At 41.1% G+C, this 19,359-nt stretch overlaps 1 protein-coding gene across 5 annotated transcripts in view; it reads right to left on the bottom strand.

Annotated features, from left to right (window-relative positions):
- Nucleotides 1-446: 446 nt before the first annotated feature.
- LOC137963623 (uncharacterized) overlaps nt 447-19,359 on the bottom strand; it is a 90,537-nt gene continuing 71,624 nt past the window's right edge. For 4 of the 5 annotated variants that reach the window (XM_068810762.1, XM_068810764.1, XM_068810766.1 and 1 more), the window contains 19 exons: nt 15,042-15,096; nt 8,340-8,470; nt 7,755-8,267; nt 6,832-7,665; nt 6,676-6,752; nt 6,141-6,594; nt 5,869-5,955; nt 5,253-5,408; nt 4,912-5,096; nt 3,601-4,134; nt 3,324-3,501; nt 3,083-3,225; nt 2,867-2,993; nt 2,479-2,700; nt 2,010-2,366; nt 1,744-1,902; nt 1,362-1,649; nt 950-1,171; nt 447-822 (listed from right to left, as the gene is read on the bottom strand). In XM_068810762.1, the coding sequence (XP_068666863.1) occupies nt 995-1,171; nt 1,362-1,649; nt 1,744-1,902; nt 2,010-2,366; nt 2,479-2,700; nt 2,867-2,993; nt 3,083-3,225; nt 3,324-3,501; nt 3,601-4,134; nt 4,912-5,096; nt 5,253-5,408; nt 5,869-5,955; nt 6,141-6,594; nt 6,676-6,752; nt 6,832-7,665; nt 7,755-8,267; nt 8,340-8,470; nt 15,042-15,096 (4,677 nt within the window). In that variant the 3' untranslated portion in view covers nt 447-822; nt 950-994. The remainder of the gene's footprint in view (nt 823-949; nt 1,172-1,361; nt 1,650-1,743; nt 1,903-2,009; nt 2,367-2,478; nt 2,701-2,866; nt 2,994-3,082; nt 3,226-3,323; nt 3,502-3,600; nt 4,135-4,911; nt 5,097-5,252; nt 5,409-5,868; nt 5,956-6,140; nt 6,595-6,675; nt 6,753-6,831; nt 7,666-7,754; nt 8,268-8,339; nt 8,471-15,041; nt 15,097-19,359) is intronic. The other variant, XM_068810763.1, reaches the window with a different exon arrangement.

Consider the following 19,359-nt stretch of genomic DNA (forward strand, 5'->3'; position numbering starts at 1 on the left):
CCAATGTATAATAACTAATTTAATAAACCTAAAATAAAGAGGAAATACCATCATCAATAGTTTTCATTCCACTGGTAAACAACAATAGTAGATATTGAAAGACCCAAAGGGTTGTACTATCCATCATTTATGAGGTTTGAGGTAAATAAAAATAATTATTAACCGATTAAAGAAGGAATTGACAAAAACAATTAGAGTAAAAAGTATTTTTGTACAAAACCTATTCTAGCGAAAGCTAACAAACTAAACATGGAATATCTCAAAAATGGCTTGTTATACTTTATTTCAAGTTTGGGTTTGAACTGAGTTCAAATAAAAACTAAACTGAACCGAACTTAATCTGTTTGCAAGCTGGTTTGGCTTGGTCCCACCCCTATTAAGCCTCTTTTGTAACCACCAATTTTTCCATTTAAAAATGCAAAAAAGGGAAGAAGAGAAGCATCGACTTTAACATATTATGCAAAAAATTCATGTATGCATGTATATATTTACATCTAACAACGTTCACACTGCCTCATACGATAGGCAGGTCTTTTACTGGAGCCTAATACTTAAATGTCTGGATGTAAAGTGAGTGGTTGCAGGGGCTGGTGCCCTATTATTCTCATACATAATAAACTGCAATGAAACAATGTTCTATAGCTGATATTGTAATAATAATCGAGGATAATATACTTCATGCTCTTTGACCACGCCCAGTGACTCCCCAAAATTGCAGCAGACTAGCGTGGCGCCACTAGATGTTGAAGACCATATATACATAGACTCGATACATATACAAAAATGTACACATAAGAGAGCTCAGCCTTTTCCTGCAGAAGCCTGCAGCATGAACAATGATAACTTTAAAGGCATGACAGGAGACAAGATTTAGAAAAAAGATAAAATACACTTTAGTGGAGCAATTGTTGCAGTTCACTTCAAACACTAAAACTGATCAAATACAAACTACCTCGAAATATCAATCTGTTCCAAGAGCAAGTTTGACATCATCTCAATGTAGATCATGCTCAGATTGAGATTGTGAAGGTGCAGCACCAAATGTTGAACTGAGGGGAACAACCGGTGATTCTTCCGTGCCCCATATGGCAGCCCCAGTTTCTTTTGAATCCATAGAAGAAATGTCACTGCAACGAGGAGAATAAGGTTTTTGCACCTTTTTCAGCAGTTCCTGTTAGTTATAGCAAGTGCACAAGAAGTCTGGATTAACAACTGAGTGATTAAAAATAACTATTCAGAGAACAAGGTTTTTGCACCTTTTTCAGCATTTCCAGTTTAGATATAGCAAAAGGACAAGAAGTCTGGATTAATAATTGAGTGATTGAAAATAACTGCTCAGATATTGAGAAGAAACCTCAGACCTTTGAACGTGTCGGTCCAAATGAATTAATTGCCCGATCAATTGAACAATATATTTGAAAAGCTTGTTGAGAATCCCGTGTGCATTTCATAACACGCGTAGACTCTCTTGCATCTGGTGACCTATTTATTAGGTACAAAATAAGCCGTGAGGGAGGTTGTCTTGGATTATCTTTCTTCCCATGCGTCAATTCCATTGTTGCCAGATCATCCCATAGCACATCCCACAGCACTGAACATGGATCTCTTGCTGGATTGAACTTTCTTTGCCCCATAACGTTTGAGGGTTGCTGGAACAAGAATATAATGGCAGAAGGGTTTTCTTATCATGTAAAAGAAGGACAGGGTAAATGCTCAATGGTTGAAATTTCTAATTAGACTTACTTGTAGCAGTAAAACTCTCCGATGTGTTACAATAACAATTTTTCCTTTTGGAAGTAAGAAATGGTCTTCATATGCATCTGACAAGGCAAACTTTCCTCGAACTTTGAAAAGATCAACTTGGCCAAAAAACGCACCAGATTCAGCAAGTTGTAAGATAACCTGCACAAAAAATTATAGAAAACGAAGTAGAAGAGTTACTACTAAACATAAATGCTGGATTAGCACTCTTGAGGCACGCATAGTCTATCTATTCTGAAATTATATACCTGTCCTTCTGCTTTGTACTCGTCATAAGGATGAAGCAAGTTATCCCCACCAATTGCTCGTGGGAGACGCTTGCGAAGTAATTGCTCATCTGAAGTAATAGCTGACGTAATTTTCATTCTTACAGCATTGGCACCCTCTGTAGTTTTTGAAAGTAGGTCAAGTACTCCACTCATGGGTTGTGCTGCTGCTCCTATTAATCCTTTACCTACGCCCTGAACAAAACCTTCAACTCCTGATGATTTTGCACCTTCCAGTGGTTTTGTCAAGATGCCCGTAACTCCTCTGAATAGGCCCTTCGCAAAGGCACCACCTCCCCCTCTTATGACATCCCCAATATCCTCTACTCCTTTATTTTCCTGTAAACGAAGAAATACACATTAGTAAGTTTTCCTGGATAAACAAATACGCATCAGTAAGAACGATGGAAGACTTTGTCATGAGAGAGGAAAAACAACAGACGAAATTAACCTGTCTTTGGCGACTCTGAATGAATTTCTTGTCCATAGATAAAGCTGCAACACCTTTGCTCATGTGCCCTAGAGCACTGCTTGCATTACCAAGGATGTCAACCCCAGACAAAATTTGAAGAGGCTGACTAAGCAGATCTTTCTGGATGCTTGATATAGCAGCACTAACAATAGCACTCTGCCGCATGCAGACATCCTCAAGAAACCGTTGATTAATTCGGATCTGTAATGAAAATAACTACATTAAAATGGTCATGCAAAATTTCTCAAGAAACTGTTGCATATGGTTTTTCTTTTCATCATCCTACCTTTTTTTAAAGTCAAATATATAATATAAAAGAAAAAGAATAAGAAAGAAACACGATCCTGATTTTTATCATAGGACTTACGGGCATATGCTCTGTATTTCCCAAAGCAGTCATCAACGATGACCAAAACCCAAGAATGCCCCTTGGCCGTTGCGTCGGTGACATAGCAAGAGACAATTTAAAGCGGATCTCCGAGATGCTACATAGTCTGGTATACAAGGATAAATTTTCAGAAGAGATTACAACTAAAAAAGCCAAAAAAATATTCACTATTCTCTGAATGGAATTGTTACATACCCAATTTTTATAGTGGGATCAACAGAAACAGCACTTGATTGAGAACCAAACAGTCTACCAGACTTGACATGCTGCACCATCTCGTGAAGGCGCCACATAATTGGCTCATGAATATGGATTATAAATGATGAACTTTCTGGAACCTACAATAGAAGCAACAGAAGGAGAAAATATGTTTGCATGATAAGAAAAAGCTAGTATGGTACAAAACCATAAAATTGAATAAAGTGCAACAGCATACCTGAAAACCAACATACGGGTAGACAGAAAAGTCCACACATCCACTAGATTGTATGGTAACGGACAATTTTAAAATGTAATCAAGCTGATCCTGGACTTTCTGAGGCCGAAACAGAACAGGCATTGGAGTTAAGGGCAACTGATTATCCAATTGAATCCCAAGCACTCGCACCTTAAATCTGCCATTAGAAAGAAAGAGATCAGGATTTAACATAATTCATACTTGCTGAAGTCTTAGATGGGGTCAAGCCTAACATATTAGACAGGAAAAAAATGACCTGCTTATTCCAGACCCTAAACCAGTTGAATATGACAGTTGAAAATTTTGCAGAGACAGGTAGAGAATCTCTTCTGGAGTATGATCTATGACAGATAAACCAAATTCTGCAAGCTCAACAATAATGTGAAATTCACACTCAGATGCTAGAGATGACGGTAATTGATCAACTTCTGATGGTCGAGGGGAGGTTAAGGGAGTTTGTCTCAGGCTTAGTAGTTCAGGTTTATCTGACAGCATCCAGTCCCTAATTTTAACAACATAAATCTTCCCTTCTTTTAGAACAGTAACACAGAGAGCAGGGACAGGGCTACCAGAGACTCGCATAGGTGGGTGGTCAGCAACCTCTTCAATACTATACTTTTGAGATTTTGAAGGGTCAGTTCCTTCCACAATAATTTCCAACTGTTGTTTTCTACCAAGATCTTCCCAGAAAAATGAAGAAGAAGAATTAGGAGGAAGAGATTGCCAGGAGTCCTCCGTGCCATCCACTTGTCGAAAACATAATGGTATAAAGACTGAGAGATTTTCAATCCTGTTTGAACAATTCAGAATCAGTCTTGCTGGGGAAAGGAATAAGGAAAAAAAAAAAAAAAAAGACTGCAATAATCTAAAACTGTTATCATTCCACAATATTATGCAACATTTTCTTTCTTTTATTTGATCATGAGAAAGAGTTCTCTGTAACATAAAAAATTACGAGAGTCGTCCTGCGGAGAAAATCAAAATTAAAATAAAATACAGATAAATAGTAAACAAGGAGGAGAATCAAATGGAAGAAATCTTCCCATAAGGTTTTGACAGGAGAAGCATTCCTAGTTAAGGTATATGCAAGGTGCTTTGCAATATGTATATATTTTTCAAATTACAGGTGGTTTGAAATATTATGCAATTTAGCCATATTAAAGTGAAAATAGTCGCAGCTAACTAAAAACACCTTTTTTACTCCCGAGCTCCTCTAATACCCCTGTCACAATATTTTATACATGTCAAGGAATAACATACACAATCTAGCTTCAAGGGGAAAAAGCACTATTTTGTGTTCTTATTGATGTAAGATAGGCTGTTAACCAAACATGTATTTTTTTTCCCTCATTCTTTCTCAATGTATATTATAAAGTTAAAAAGAAAAGAACAAGAAACCATCCTGGGGTTGATCATTTCTTAATTAACATCATCAAACAAGTATAAAAAAATACATTCAGGGTTTCCATCATCTTTTTTTTTTCTATGGTGAGTACCACATTCTGTCTTAATTCCCAATAGAAATGCAGAAATTCAGAAATTCCTACAGAGAAGTGGATATTTTTACCTGAATGGGCTTGAAAAAGACTCTGGACGAAAAATAACTTCGTAACGGGAACTTTTTGCACCATTTCGTATTTCTACTCTTACAAATTTCTCTTTATTGCCCATCTCATTCTTCAAATAGACACCCATCAATCCTTCATGCTCAATGCTGAAGGGAGGACTCCATTTGAAACCATCCAATCTTAACTGCATATAAAATGATTTTCACCAAATCACTACAATAAGCTTCTGTACACAGCCAGGTAGAGAGGCACACACATACACATACACCCAAACAAATTAAACAGAGGCAAGGAAAAGGAGAGTAAAGTAGATCTACTTGTTATAAGAAACTCATCAGACCTTCAATAATTCACTTCTTCTGGTGGGTTGCCACAGAAAATTTTTTGGAGGTTCTGTGGGATGAAGATGTTCCACAAACAGCGTGTCGAACTGCTGCAACAATAGGCTAGACCCTGTCCGATTGATTAATAAGGTGTGCGGCTGAAAATGAATAACCTGTATGTAAGAGGAAACTTCAGTTTTACTGAAAATAAATACAATAAATCTCTCCCACTAGCCATTCCTACAGGACTAATGCATGGGTGAAATCTTGCCATTGGTAGGTAGAACAGATATAGCATCATAAGAGAGTGCATATTTATACGAAAAATTAGGAAACTACTAAGAAAAAGAAATAGATGACAATTACTCCATGCCTTATTGCAATTCCAATTAATCCATTAACTAGCAAGCAAACTTGAAAATGGACAATAAAATATCCAAGAAACATATTAGGTACATCTCTAATTCTACAGAAATTGCACCAAGGTGTCTAAAAGAAAAAAACAGTTTTCCCTCAATTAGAAACTATCAGAAAATATGAAAACTATCTGAAATTAAATCTCTCTTCCATCAATACAACAGAAAACAGCCACTGAACAAAAATATCAAAAAAAGAAAGCACAACATCTTCAACCTTTGTTCTGTTTGATGCCATGGTAAGCAATGCAGAAAGCTTGTAATAAGATCCATTTGAATTGAATGCTTTCACATCAACTCTCTCCTACAAAAGAAAAACAGAAACAGTGAAATCAAAAGTTGCCCTAGTCAGAAGAGCCTCTTATTAGCTCTCCCATAAATGTAAATCCATCATAACTGGAAATACAAGATAGTTTACATATGATCAACTAAACATTTGGGAAGCTTTGTATCTTTGTAATCTCTCCCTTAAAAAACTAATCATGTTACCTTATTTTCCAGCTCTAGAAGAGAAATTCCAGGACTGAAATAATCAGAGTGACGAAGAGAAACTGCAATTCCCACTCTTGGTGAAAGAAAAGTATCATTTCGAGAAGGGAAAGACATTATGCCAGTGCGAGCAAGGTAATCTTGGGGAGATAACATTACAGGTGCAGAATTCAACTCTTCAATGGCCTCTAGCAATCGGACATTTTTCTTTGAACTAGAATCTTTTCCATCAGTTGACATGATGGGACGTTTTAAGGCTAGCTTTGCAGATTTGACTGCTCTGGTAAGTGAACGGGAATCAGCTTCCACATCTTCCACAGGTTCAACTTCAACCAATCGGTATTCCAATTGCAAATGTGAATCATTGGCTATCCAATAGGGAACAAATAATCTAATCATTTTCATTGCAGCACTTGTTCCTCCCAAGTCACGCTCAATGCTTACACGCAACCTCCTAGATAAAAAGGACAATGGAAATTAGAGCTCATGAATTCAAATGAAAATATCCCAGTATGATAAGTTTTATAAAACAAACCTGTTACTTTTTTGGTTAACCATCCAGAACGATGACACATGCTCAGGAACAGAAGGATCTAAAATCAGAACAGGTTCCTGGTGACAACAGACAAAGATATACATTAAATTTCTGGCATGAGACAGGGCAGCTGCAGTATATTTAATCCAGACGTACCTTTTCCAAAACCCAGCCACCTTGGACAAATAGAGTGAGGTAAATAGGTTTTTGCACATCTACCGAATAAATAAACACACTGCCACCAGGTGAGACAGTGCCGTGCTGCCTCTCAACTCGGTTCCCTTCTATCAATTTCTCCCAAATAAAATATTCTGCTTGAGAAGAAAGTTTGTTCTCCAATTTGACAGGAGCATTAAAAGATATTTTCCAATCATAAACAGGAGAATTTAGCTCTGTATGGAGGACTGAAGCATCAGATCCTGCACTTAGCCAGAAATGATTTTTGCTGCTATCACCAGGGTTGCAACAGAACAATATATCCTTCTTTTCAAGTTGATTCAACTTGAAAACTGAAACAGGTTTTGTGGAATTGCTTGATTTCATGGTATTTTGTCTGGAAAAAGAACCTTGCTCTCCAGATGTCTGACTGCTGGTATTGTTCAAAGAGGAATCCACTGTAACTGGGCAGCCCCATGCAAAAGGGGTCTCAGGGTGATCAACAAAAGGACGAACTTGAAGGCACAGGTCTGCATCCCTGGTCATACTTTTCCAAGGCAAAACAACAGATGATCCTGGCTTTAGTGTATCAATAAAGTTCCCACATCCACTTTGGTTATTCTCAGCTACCTGCTTCCTTGGACGTATCCACCGTCTCCTCCTCACAAAGTCCAAAGATGATTTCATGCAAGATTTTGCAGAAGATGGAGGCCATTTTAGGGAGTGAAAGTCAGGTCCATATGCCCAGCCTTCACTATCCACAAACCGTGATCTCTCTCGGTCCCAACCCGATGTCCACTGCCATCCTGAAGGGATAGGAGGCTCAAAGAAATTCTTCAAGAAAATGAAAAAAGTGGGTAAGTTGTTAGAGCTAATGATAAATGCCAAAAGGAAAAGTAAGAAATTTGAAACTAACACCTCACCTTGGAGGAATATGAATAGTCCCTCGAACTCCAACGAGCTGGATCATTAGGACGAAAACCAGGCCAACTGTTCCCCCACCCAGACACTGGATGGTACCGCTCATTCTCAAAAACCTCCTCTACCACGAAACTATTGGGTACTGTGGTCAAAAGAGTATCATTGTTGAGCATAGATATGGGGCAGACACACAATTCTAAAGCAATGTCAGCATCATTCACAACCACTGCAAGGCTTCGGAATATTGCATGCTTCTTTCCGTTCTTCATGACCACTTCAAATGCAAAAAGATTTTCACTAAGAGTTTTCGGAACAACTGTTAGTGGCAACAATGATCGATAGCTCTCCCATGGTCCTTCAGGCTGGAGCCCAACCCGGAAGCCTACAGCCTTATGAATAGAAGTTGTGTTGTCCATCTCACTTTGGAAGTTGACTATTGTTTTCTTCTCAAAATAAGAAGTAGAAACCAACAAGTTACCACAACCTTGATTGACACCATCAGTTACAGCTTGACCCTGAAAGAGAGTAAGCTAGCAATAAGTAAAATTGAGAATGAACAAGTAAAAACAGTTTATAAGTAAGTTCACCTGTTTCTTCAGTGGAAATGATGAGATCTTTTGAACATCAACTGGTTGATGCAACAACCTTACAGAAGGTGCTCTTTTCAACATGCCAGCTGAGCTACCAATAGGAATAGAGAAGGCACCAATCACTTCACCTATATCATGGAACAACCAAACAGTGAAAATGTCAAACTGACAAGGGAACTGAAACATGACTTCTGCATCTTCAGGAATTTCAGATTCATATATTTCAGATCCATAAATTCTATTGGCATTCTCAGAAGCAGCAGATTGTTGTGGGTCTAATGAAGCTGAAGCAAGAACATAGTTGGCTGAAATTAAGCTATATGACCAGAAGTTTACTGCCCCATTGGTATTAGAAGGGGATTCAGCTCTTGACATTGGATGGAAGCATAAAAATTAAAAAATCTGCCGCTCCTTGGAGGCTCCGACATATATTTGATGAAATATCAGATCTCCCAGCAGCATGGTGGTTTGGATGGAACAAGGTTCCTCAGTCAGCACATTCAGTATCAAACAGCCTAGCCAAAGCAGGGGTTTCTAGAAAAAATCTTGCCTTCAGGCCCTCTCTCCCCTTCTAGCTCATCCTGAGCTGACCTGTACTCTTATGTTGTACTCTATGTTGTATTCCAGTTTTGCTCAGTCCATTTGAATAAAAGCACATTGCCACTTTTAAAAGAAATATATTAAAAAATCAAACAGAAAACTAATAAATCAGGCAAAAAAAAAAATCCATAACTGGACAGTGAAAAAATAATGTCAACGTATATTTATAAAATAGGTTGCAGACACCGTGGAGCTACAGTAGACAGATCAAATTCTGTAAACTTGATTAAGTATGGATTCCCAGTTTAAAACAGTAGCTAATTGATTTACTGGATTGTTGTACAGACCACCCAATTTTATGTTAGGCAAAGTGCCAAAAAAGTCAACTTGATCATTCCACACACATTTCCTAAATGATATAAAGATTCTCAGGAAGGTACCTTAGATAATAGAAATTTGACTCTGTTGATCCAGGCGTTATCAGAGGGTTCATTTAACACATTACTGTTTCTACCTTCCACAATATTGGTCATGTTCGCAACAATAAAGGGTAAAATAACCAGATAGAAATAGCTTTGGTTCACAAATTTCCAACGAAGCACTTTTAGAAAGCTAATAGTGACTACTGTCTACATACAGTGATGTGGATAGCTGGATCCTCAAGGGTGCATCTGTTAATGGAGAAATAAATCAAATCCAGTAGCGTTTTTGTTATAATAGAAAAAAGTTTTCTAATCAATTGAGAAATTGGAAGTCGTAACGTGGGCCGTCGATTTTCAAAGCACTAACATGCGCCGAGAGAAGCGATGTGCGATTCGGCCACTCGGGGGGTCGCAACCCAGTCCCATGATGGTAGAAGACAGCTGACGAGCTCCGGCGATCTCGTCGGACCTTCGGAAACTCTTCCGACGAGGGAGTCCCACAGAAAGAAGGTAATCAGAAGGGAAGATTCTGCGTTCCCTCCCCCCTCCCTTACTCTCTTCTCGTAAACCTGCGAGCGATTGTCGCTTCACCCCCCCCCCCCCCCCCCTTCAACTGGTCTTTTCTGCACCAAACCCTCAACCCCACTCCTCCACTACTGTTTTTGCCACACCGGCTCCACTGCTTCCCTCAAACCCTTCCAGCCCACCATCTTTCTTCTTCCTTTTGAACCCTACCCAACCACCACCACCATTAACAATCCCCAAAGAAACCCCCCTTTTTGATAAGTGGTTCCACCCTCCAGAAAATGACCACTTGGACCCTTCCTGCAGGCCTATAAACCCCTTCCCCCCCCCCCCCCCCCCCCACAGAAATGCCCACACAGCCTTCCTCCCTGTCCCATCCCGGCATAGCTCTGAACTGGGCCTCACAGACTCTGAATCAGTCGTTGTTATCGCCACCCTGCCTGTGGAAACAGCGGTTATTTCTAGGCAGCCAAGGAGATCGGACACCCCTCTCGCGACTTATCAGAGGTGTCGTAGAAGCCGTGCTCCTACTCCCCCTCTCTGACCCCGCATTCCCACGGAGGACAGCTCAGAGCAAATTGCAGCCACTCTCCAGTCAGAGCGGCACCGATATGATGATGATACTTGGCAGCAGATTATTAACCTTGCCAAACTCATGGGAGTAGTCTGCAAAGGCTTTTTGACCGGTGATGGTGACCCAGGAGTTCACAAACGAACCCAGAAATGATTGTTCTATCCTGGAATGTTCGAGGAGTTGGCTCGCCCAGAAAGCACGTCGTTATTAACAGAGTGCTCGAATCCTGCAAGGCCTCGATTGTGATTCTTCAAGAGACGATGTGTCAATGCATGACTATCTCCATTGCGCGGGAATTGTAGTCCTGCCCTACCCTGGAGTGGCGTAATATTGATGCGGTGGGTCATTCTGGTGGTCTTATGGTTCTCTGGAACTCTTGCCTGGTCGACCTCATGGATCTTTGCCTTGGTCAATTTTCGATTGGTTTGAAATTCCGTGACTGCTGTCTCGGTTGCTCTTGGGGGCTTGCTGGGCTATATGGACCCACTAGATACCGACAACGAAGATCTTTTTGGGAGGAGCTTCACAATCTTCTTCAACTATGGTTGCTGCCTTGGCTCATTAAGGGTGATTTCAATGCGATCACATTTTGCAATGATAAATACCCTCTTCCCACTTTCTATTTCCGCTTCCATGAAAAGTTTTGCTGACTTTATAGGGGGTGCAGAGCTGGTTGAGATTCCTCTATCTAGAAAGACATTTACTTGGTTGAATGGGCCAAAAAAAGTTATTCTCTCCAAGCTGGACAGATTTCTTGGGAGTAGCGATTGGCTCTAGATATTTTTTTTTTGATAAAGCGATCTATGAAGATGCTTTGGGTAGGGTTCTCAACCGGGTGGGATCTGATCACTGGCCGATTCTCCTTTCTACATCTTTTGGTAGATGGGGTCCTGCCCCCTTTTGCTTTGAGAACTCTTGGTTACTTGAGGCGGATTTTGACCACCTCCTCGTTGATTGGTGGTCCGAGTTTACCAATGGTCATCATGTGGAATGGGACCTCCCTTAGAAACTTAAGCTTCTCAAAGGTAACTGTTGAAGTCTTGGGCCTCCAACTTGAAGTCCTCCCTTGGTGCCAAGAAAATCTCTCTCACTTCCCAGATTGATGTCCTTGACCAAGGTGAAGAACAAAGGTACCTATCCAACAATGAATTCGCTTCTCGCACTGCTCTTTAGGCTCGTCTTTTTGCTCTTCTCCACTCAGAGAAAGTGAGATGGAAGCAATGCGCCCACTTCAGATGGCTGAAAGAGGGTGATACCAATACCAAGTTTTTTCATGTCGTCGCCTCGACGAGGAGGACTAACCGAATTACCTCATTGTGTGTGGACAATGAGGTAACTTTAGATAGATCCTCCATTACTGATTCTCTTTTATGCAGATCTTTATTCAGAGGCGTGCCCTCATCGTCCTAAGCTCCAGCACCTCAATTTTGGCAAAATCTCCAATGCTGCTGCTTCCTTGATTGAGCTCCCCTTCTCTGAGGTAGAAATTGAGAAGGCTGTTCTTGGTATGACATGTGACCGTGTGCCTAGTCCAGACGGGTTTAATGGAGATTTCTATCATAGAGCTTGGCCCTGTATTAAGCAGGATGTACACAATATGGTTCGAGGTTTTCACAAGAATGACATCACCTTCAGAACTATGGGGGCTTCTTTTATTGCCTTAGTTCCGAAGAAAGACAATGTGGAGCAGTCAAGTGATTTTTGGCCCATAAGCCTCATCTCCAGCTCTTACAAAATTATTGCTCGGCTCCTCGCTCGACGATTGAAGTCCCTCCTTCCCTTGGTCATCCACAATGGTCAAGGTGTTTTCCCAAGGGGGAGGAACATCCTTGACTCTTCCATGGCGGCTTACGAGCTCCTCGACCATTTCCCCTGATCTAGTAACTCTCAGTTTGCCTTGAAGCTTGATCTTGGGAAGGCATTCGACAGGGTTAACTGGGATCTCTTAGATGACCTGCTCGGTCAAATGGGCTTCTGTGACCGTTGGAGGGGTTGGATTAGATCATGTGTCTCATCGGCCTCTTTCTCCCTCCTTCTCAATGGGATTGCTTGTGGCTTTTTTAAGGGCTCCAGGGGTATTCGGCGAGGAGATCCGCTTTCCCCTCTCCTATTCAATATTGTGGCTGAGCTTTTATTGACCATGACTTATCAGGCTAGAGAGGTTGGTTGGTCTGGCCGATTAGCAGTTGTGAAGTTTTTAACGTTCCCCTTCTCCAATATGCGGATGATACCTTACTTACTGTTTGAGGTTGGATCCTTGAACTATATTGTGAAGATCAAGGCTTTATTGGGGCTTTTTGAGATTGTATCGGGGTAGAAAACATCTTTGGTGGGGTTTAACATCAACACAGACGAACTCCGATCCATGGCGGATTTCTTGGGCTGTTCTATATCTACCCTCCCCACCACATACCTCGATCTTCCTCTCTTTACATCCCGCATTAGCAAGGACTTATGGAGCCCGATTATTGAGAGATTGGATCACCGGTTGGCTACCTGGAGGGGTTGTTTTCTATGCAAAGCTAGGAGGCTTACTCTACTCAAATCTTGTTTGGCGGGGATCCCAAACTATTTCCTCTTGTTCATGCATTGCCCGGCCACGATTTGTAATCAGATTGATGGCATGATGAGAAGATTCCTTTGGCTAGGTACCTCTTTCGAGTTTAAGTACCATCTAGTGAGATGGTCAGATGTATGCATTCCCAAATCTAGGGGAGGTCTAGGTATTAGGTTCTCCAAGGACATGAACATGACCCTCCTCCTTAAGTGGATATGGAAATTTAACACTGCTGGCAATAATCTATGGAGACCCATGGTGGCATCCAGGCTTAATCGGTATGAGATCTGGTGGACCTCGGGAGGGAGGAGAGCTTCTCTATCTCCTATTTGGAAAGTTATCTTTCCACTCCTTCCGTTGTTTCACTAGGGCATCCGTTTTCAAGTTGAAAATGGTCGCTCGATTCGCTTCTGGGAAGACTGGTGGGTAAGCTCTGGGCCTAAAGGGCTCATTTGGCAGCATCTGGCGGACCTCCACACAGTGCAATACGTCGGTTGTGGATGCCTGGAGGCTGGATAGTTGGGATCTTCGATTAGGTAGAGGATTGGATGATGTGGATGCCTTGCTTGCTTCACGACTCCTTGAGGTGATCTCTGGCTCTAGGCCTCGTGAGTCTTTGGAAGATTCGATGATTTGGTGGCCGGAGGCAAGTGGTACTTTTTCGATCTCTTCCACCTACACCCTCATCAAGGGTTGGACTTCAGATACCCCTAAGCACGAGGTTGAATTTATTTGGCATCTCTCCGCTCCCTCGAAGATCAAGTTCTTCCTTAGGAGAGCCAGGCTCAACAAAATTCTCACTGCTGTCAACCTTCATCGCTGTGGCAATCTCACTATTTGTACCTCTTGCCCCCTTTGTGGCTTGGAGAAGACCTCTCGGCACTTGTTTGCTACCTGCCCATATTCTTGGTCTATTTGGATGAGCATTCTCAGCCGGTTCGGTGTCCAGCTTTGTCTGCTAGAGGACATTCTTGCGATTGGGCAACTGCTCCTTGGGATCCCATTCCCTAAATGGGGAGATTGATCATCTTTGCATGTGTTGCTTTCATCCCTTGGGGCATCTGGATTGAGCGCAACAATAGACGTTTTAACGCCAAGCATCTCCTTCGTGGCCGGGTTATCTCCTCATTTACTAGCCACATCTTTGCTTGGCTCCACTCCAGGAAGGAGTTCTCGGCTCGGTCTGGGCTTTCGCTTAGGGAAAATTGGAGCTCCCTTGCCCAGTTAGGAGTTCCGTTGAAGCCTCCAAAATTGCAGGAATGGAGTCCTCCTCATCCAGGCTACATCAAGATGAATTTTGATGGCAGCTTCCTCGGCAACCCTGGTTTGGCTGGCTATGGTGGGGCCTTCCATGACTCGGCCGGTACCCAGCTCTTGTCCTATTCCGGTCCTATGGGCATAGCGGACTCCACTACTGTTGAGCTTCAGGCCCTTCTCAGAGGCCTCTTCATCTTTCGTGAGCATTTCTCTGGGCCACTTCACATTGAGTGAGACTCCGCAGTGATCATCGGATGGTTCTCCTCCCCCTCTCCCTCGCCATGGCATCTCTGGGATGTTTACCATTCCATTTTGGACATTCTCCCCTTTATTACCAATATTTGGTCCCATGTTCCCCGTTTTGCAAATTTTGTTGCAGACGGTTATGCTAAGAAGGGGCCTCCCTCGATGCTCCTCTTGTAAGGAGGAGGCTTGCCTAATCTTGTTTTGTTTTGTTTTAATGAAATCATCACTTTCTCAAAAAAAAAAGTTTTCTAATTGAACATGAACAATAAAAAGAAATGCCTGAAACATTTTACAAGGTAACACATTTTTGCAACTATACCACATTACCACCTTATCAAGTGTACCAGCTACACAAACAAATATAACCACCTAGGAAGCAATTCCAATAGAAAGTAAACAATTATTTGTCATCAGCCCAAACTCCATAAGTACAAAATGACAGTTGAAATACAATAACAAGAACCAATAATTGGGCTGATGGAATCATTCTATAGCGTCCGTTTCCTAATAACTCCATGTTAAAATTGCTGTTTTTGAACTTAATTAGGCCTAAAGTATAAAGTACTAAAGAGAAATACCTTTCCCAGCTCTCAATGCAAGATTAGTCACTTCCACTTCCAATTTTGCCAGTCCCTACAAAAGAACAATAAGCAAGTAAGACGTTGAGATAACAACATAGCATTTTATGATAATGTGGTTAACATGAATCTTAGGGCTTCATTAGTTACATAAAATAAAATCAACTATTACAATCTCTCATTGTTTGGGAAGGCTTCCCCTCGTGTAATCTGCTCGTTTGAGCTCTCTTATAAAATTCAGCATCATTTAAAAAAAAAAAATTCAGAGGAAAAAATGTATTAGGTTTCAAATATAGAGAAAATGAAAGAAGAGAACGAGAGAAGCAGGAAAGAGACCAAGAGGAGAAAACATATAGTAAGTCAAATTAAAAAAACTCGATTTCCATTGTCTTATAAGTTCACTTAATCAAAATAAAAAGATGGTGTTACCATGTTTAGTCCTAGAGTCCCATGGTGAATGAGAGCTAGAATGACAAAAACAAAAGAAGGAAAAAAGGCAGAGAAAAAAAAAATTCTAGAAGAGTAGTCAATAAATTCTGCCGACCTCAAACCTTAATTTGTAATAATAATCCTAATCTTGGTGTGAATTGGAATTATAAACCACATCTATTTTCATAAAGAGAATTTTTAATTCTAATATGAATTATCATACTTGAGCACTTACAAATATACCTAAGTAACAAAATATTGAAAAAGAGAAATATGACTAAAAAGGAGAAGTAACATTTGAGAACTAAATAATCTACAAACTGCCTACAATGCAATTTATTATTTTCTTTTTCAAGATAATGAATTATTTTGTAAAGAATGGAAGGGTACAAGAGGAAGCCCTCAAAGGAGGGAGCAATAAAAGCTAAAAAGGTCACAAAAACAGAAAGAAAAACACCAAAAGTACATCATGAAAGCTAAAAGGAGAAAAACCAAGGGAATGGCTCTCCAAGAGTAACAAGGCTATTAATCCACAAGAGGGTCTCCCAAGGCGTGTGCATCCAAGCAATGTTGAGATGAGAAGTGAGGACCATGATCTTGTCCAAAGAAAAAAACGGTGGAGCTACCAAGGCGGAGGACCAGCAAGAAACCCAACTGATCACAATCCTAAGAGTCACCTTCAATCACTAATGACCTGGATAAACAATCACAGTAAAGTCTCAGGCCCTGAAGCAAGGCATTAACCTTGGCCTTGGCCGAGTCAGCCACACCCAGGGGGCCAGAATATTGGAGTCTGCTATTGCATACCTAACCTTTGAAAACTTCAAACATGAATAATTTGAAACGAACATTCTGGGAGGAGAGTAGTGCAGTGGGAACTCTGCCTCTAAGATAAAAGAATGGCCCACAACATCTAGGTTTCATGAAAACTGCTAAGGTGTCAGACCGCTGTGTCCAAGCTCCACTGGACTCAACCCACATATTGCAGAGCCTTTGGATCCATAAAAGAAAAAGCCTTCCCCAAGTGCAACGATGGAGTGTGCCGGCCAACGATTCCCTCCTTGCTAGTTATGCCGGCCCTCTTGGAATCTCGGACTCCACATCAGCCAAACTCGTTGGTGTCCTTCATGGGCTTAGCATCTACCGTGATAGATTCTCTAGACCATTGATCATCGAGGGGGACTCCAAAGTCGCCATCGACTGGTGTGCTAAAGCCAAGGCTCCCCCTTGGAGACATTGGGACACCTTCCTTGACATTTGTAATATTGCCTTTGGCTTACACTGTACTTGGAATCATATTCTCTGCTCAGCCAATTCTTTTACTGACGGTCAGGCTAAAATAGGAACCTCCCTCCAATCGCTGGTTCTAACAGGAGAGCCCCCCTAGCTTGTAATGGTTCTTAGTCTTCCTTCTTTTTAATAAATTCACATCACATTCTCAAAAAAAAAAAAAAAAAAAAAAAAAAAAAAAAACTACCATCACTAAGGTTATGCAGGAAAGAACACAAAAAGATGAGATATTTACCAACCAGACTTGAAATCAGCTTGCTTATGAGACCGTAAGCTTCAAGAGAGAAGAGAGAAGCTTCAAATGCTAGTACTATGGACAGATTCGCTCTGATACCATGTGAAATACTTACGACAGATAGAGTTGAGAGAGAAAAAAGAGAAAGAGGAGCAGTTTCTGAGAGAAGACGCCAATCTGGATTGAGGAAAAACACGAGTCCCCTAATCCCTTTATTCACTTAATTGAGTTTAAGCGGAGTCTCCTCTACCCCTCAAACATGTACACCTTATATCTTCATACATACAAGTCCAAAAATCATGAAACTTGGAATTCTACACTTCCTAAAACTAATGACACTCTCCTTGATACAATCAGATCTATGTGAAATGACCAAATTACACTTTCAGTATATTTAACAAGTTCAATAGAGCATCTTGGTGCTTCATACAGACGGCATACAAGACATCATGACTGACTTATACAACAATTGAATCACCTTCAGAAACATTGGAGTATCCTTTATTTCCTGACTATCAAGAAAAATACCATCGAGAAGGTGTCATTAGCTTAATTTCCAGCCCCTGACAAAATAATTTTTCACCCCTTGACTCAAAGGCTCAAGTCAGTGATCCTCATCCAATCGGCAAGGAGCAAAGTGCCTTCATGAAAGGAAGAATCATCCTAGATGCTGCTATGTGTGTCCATGATTGCTGATAGTTTCAAGCCCCAAAACTATATTAAATTTTGATTTTGAGAAGACATTTGATCGGGTGTGCTAGCTATACCCATAGATTGTGTGGGATTTAGTTCTAAATGGAGGTGCTGGATCCATAACTGTGTAGCATCAGCTTGTTACTCTATCCTCATAAAGAGGAGTGCCTGCAGTTATGTCAAAGGATCCTGGAGCATTAGGCAAGGGAACCTTCTCTCGCCCTTCCTCTTTAACATAATAGTTGAAGGATTAACGATCTTATTCAGATTGGCAACAGACCTGTATTGCCTCAACAAATCGTTCCAGGATGACAGATTGGACACTACATTTATTTGGATACTACATTTGTTTAGTATGTGGACAAAACCATTGCATTTGGCAAAGGATCAAAGGACCAAATCCTTTGAATCAAAGCTCTTTTCCATAGTTTTTAGCTGATTTGGGGAGAAGTCCTCCATTTATGAGTTCAATCTCTCGCCGGCGCAATTAGATGCCTTAGCTTCCTGCTTCAACTGCTCCTCAACTTCTACTCCAGGACTTATCTAGTGTTTCCCTTTTCACTGGCAGGATTGAAAGGATCCTTAGGAGTTCAGTAATAGAGAAGCTCCACAATCTTCTCTCTAAATGGAAAGGCAAAATGATCTTGAAAACCGAGAGATTAGTCCTCATCCAATCCTGTTTGTATGGCATCCCCACTTCCTAGCATTTCTCCACTACCCAGCAAGTGTTGTTTAATACATTGAAAAATTATCAGAAACTTCCTATGGAAAGGCTCATCAGAAAGCTTCATGCATAACCAAGAAAAGTGGGCAGATGCTTGCAAACCGAAGCAGCAAGGTGGACTGAGCATTAGAAGAATTAAGGAGGCCAACAGGGCCGTCCTAATTAAATGGTGCAGGCGGCTCAATGTGCACATAAATCTTCCTTGGATTCCTTTAGTCAAAAGAAAATTAGGAGACTTGAACGAGCTTTGGCACCTTGGAGAAGGGTCTGTAAATCGTCTCTCGTGCACCTAGAGGTACATCTTCAATGCTTTCAGCCAATTATCTCCTAACATTAGTGTTGAATTTTTTGGGTTGAGCCCGGTTCCATCCCAAAATGACTAGCCAGTTAGGAGGCCCTACTGCTCAACCTTATAACTCATTAACTTTTCTTCTCATTTTTCAATGTGGGGCTTTTTCCCACTCAACAATTAGCATCTTTGTTAGAGCGGGAATCACATTTGTTTCTTGTCAAGCGCTTGGCTGCTTGACTCTCTCAAGCTCCATTTCCTGATTTTCTTAAACTTGGCCAGAGCTCCTCACTGATTTGTTCATGAATGGCTCTCTCCATGAAGCCAATTGGGGGTCTCCTTTTAGACACCATCTAAAAGATCTTGAAGCAGCTGAATTCAGTGGACTTGAAGCTCGTTTGGAACAAGTGACAATCCATCCACCTCAGGTGAATAGACTTAGTTAGCACTCCTCAGCAGATGATGCCTTCTCCACAGCCTCCCGTTATGCCATCTTAGTAGCAGATGACCATGACCACATACGGCAGCTTCGGCTTGGTTTCTATCTGGCTCCCTCAAGATTAAATTCTTTGTTTGGAGTGCTCTCCAAGGGAAAATTCTTAACGAGGGATATAATTCAAAGAGGCTCATCCATCCCCCTGCTCAAATTGCCTCCTTT

The sequence above is a fragment of the Aristolochia californica genome, unplaced genomic scaffold (assembly GCF_029961685.1).
Source record: "Aristolochia californica isolate CCGP_79_NKW_82.1479 unplaced genomic scaffold, dmAriCali1.0.hap1 SCAF_4, whole genome shotgun sequence".
Taxonomy (NCBI): Eukaryota; Viridiplantae; Streptophyta; class Magnoliopsida; order Piperales; family Aristolochiaceae; genus Aristolochia; species Aristolochia californica.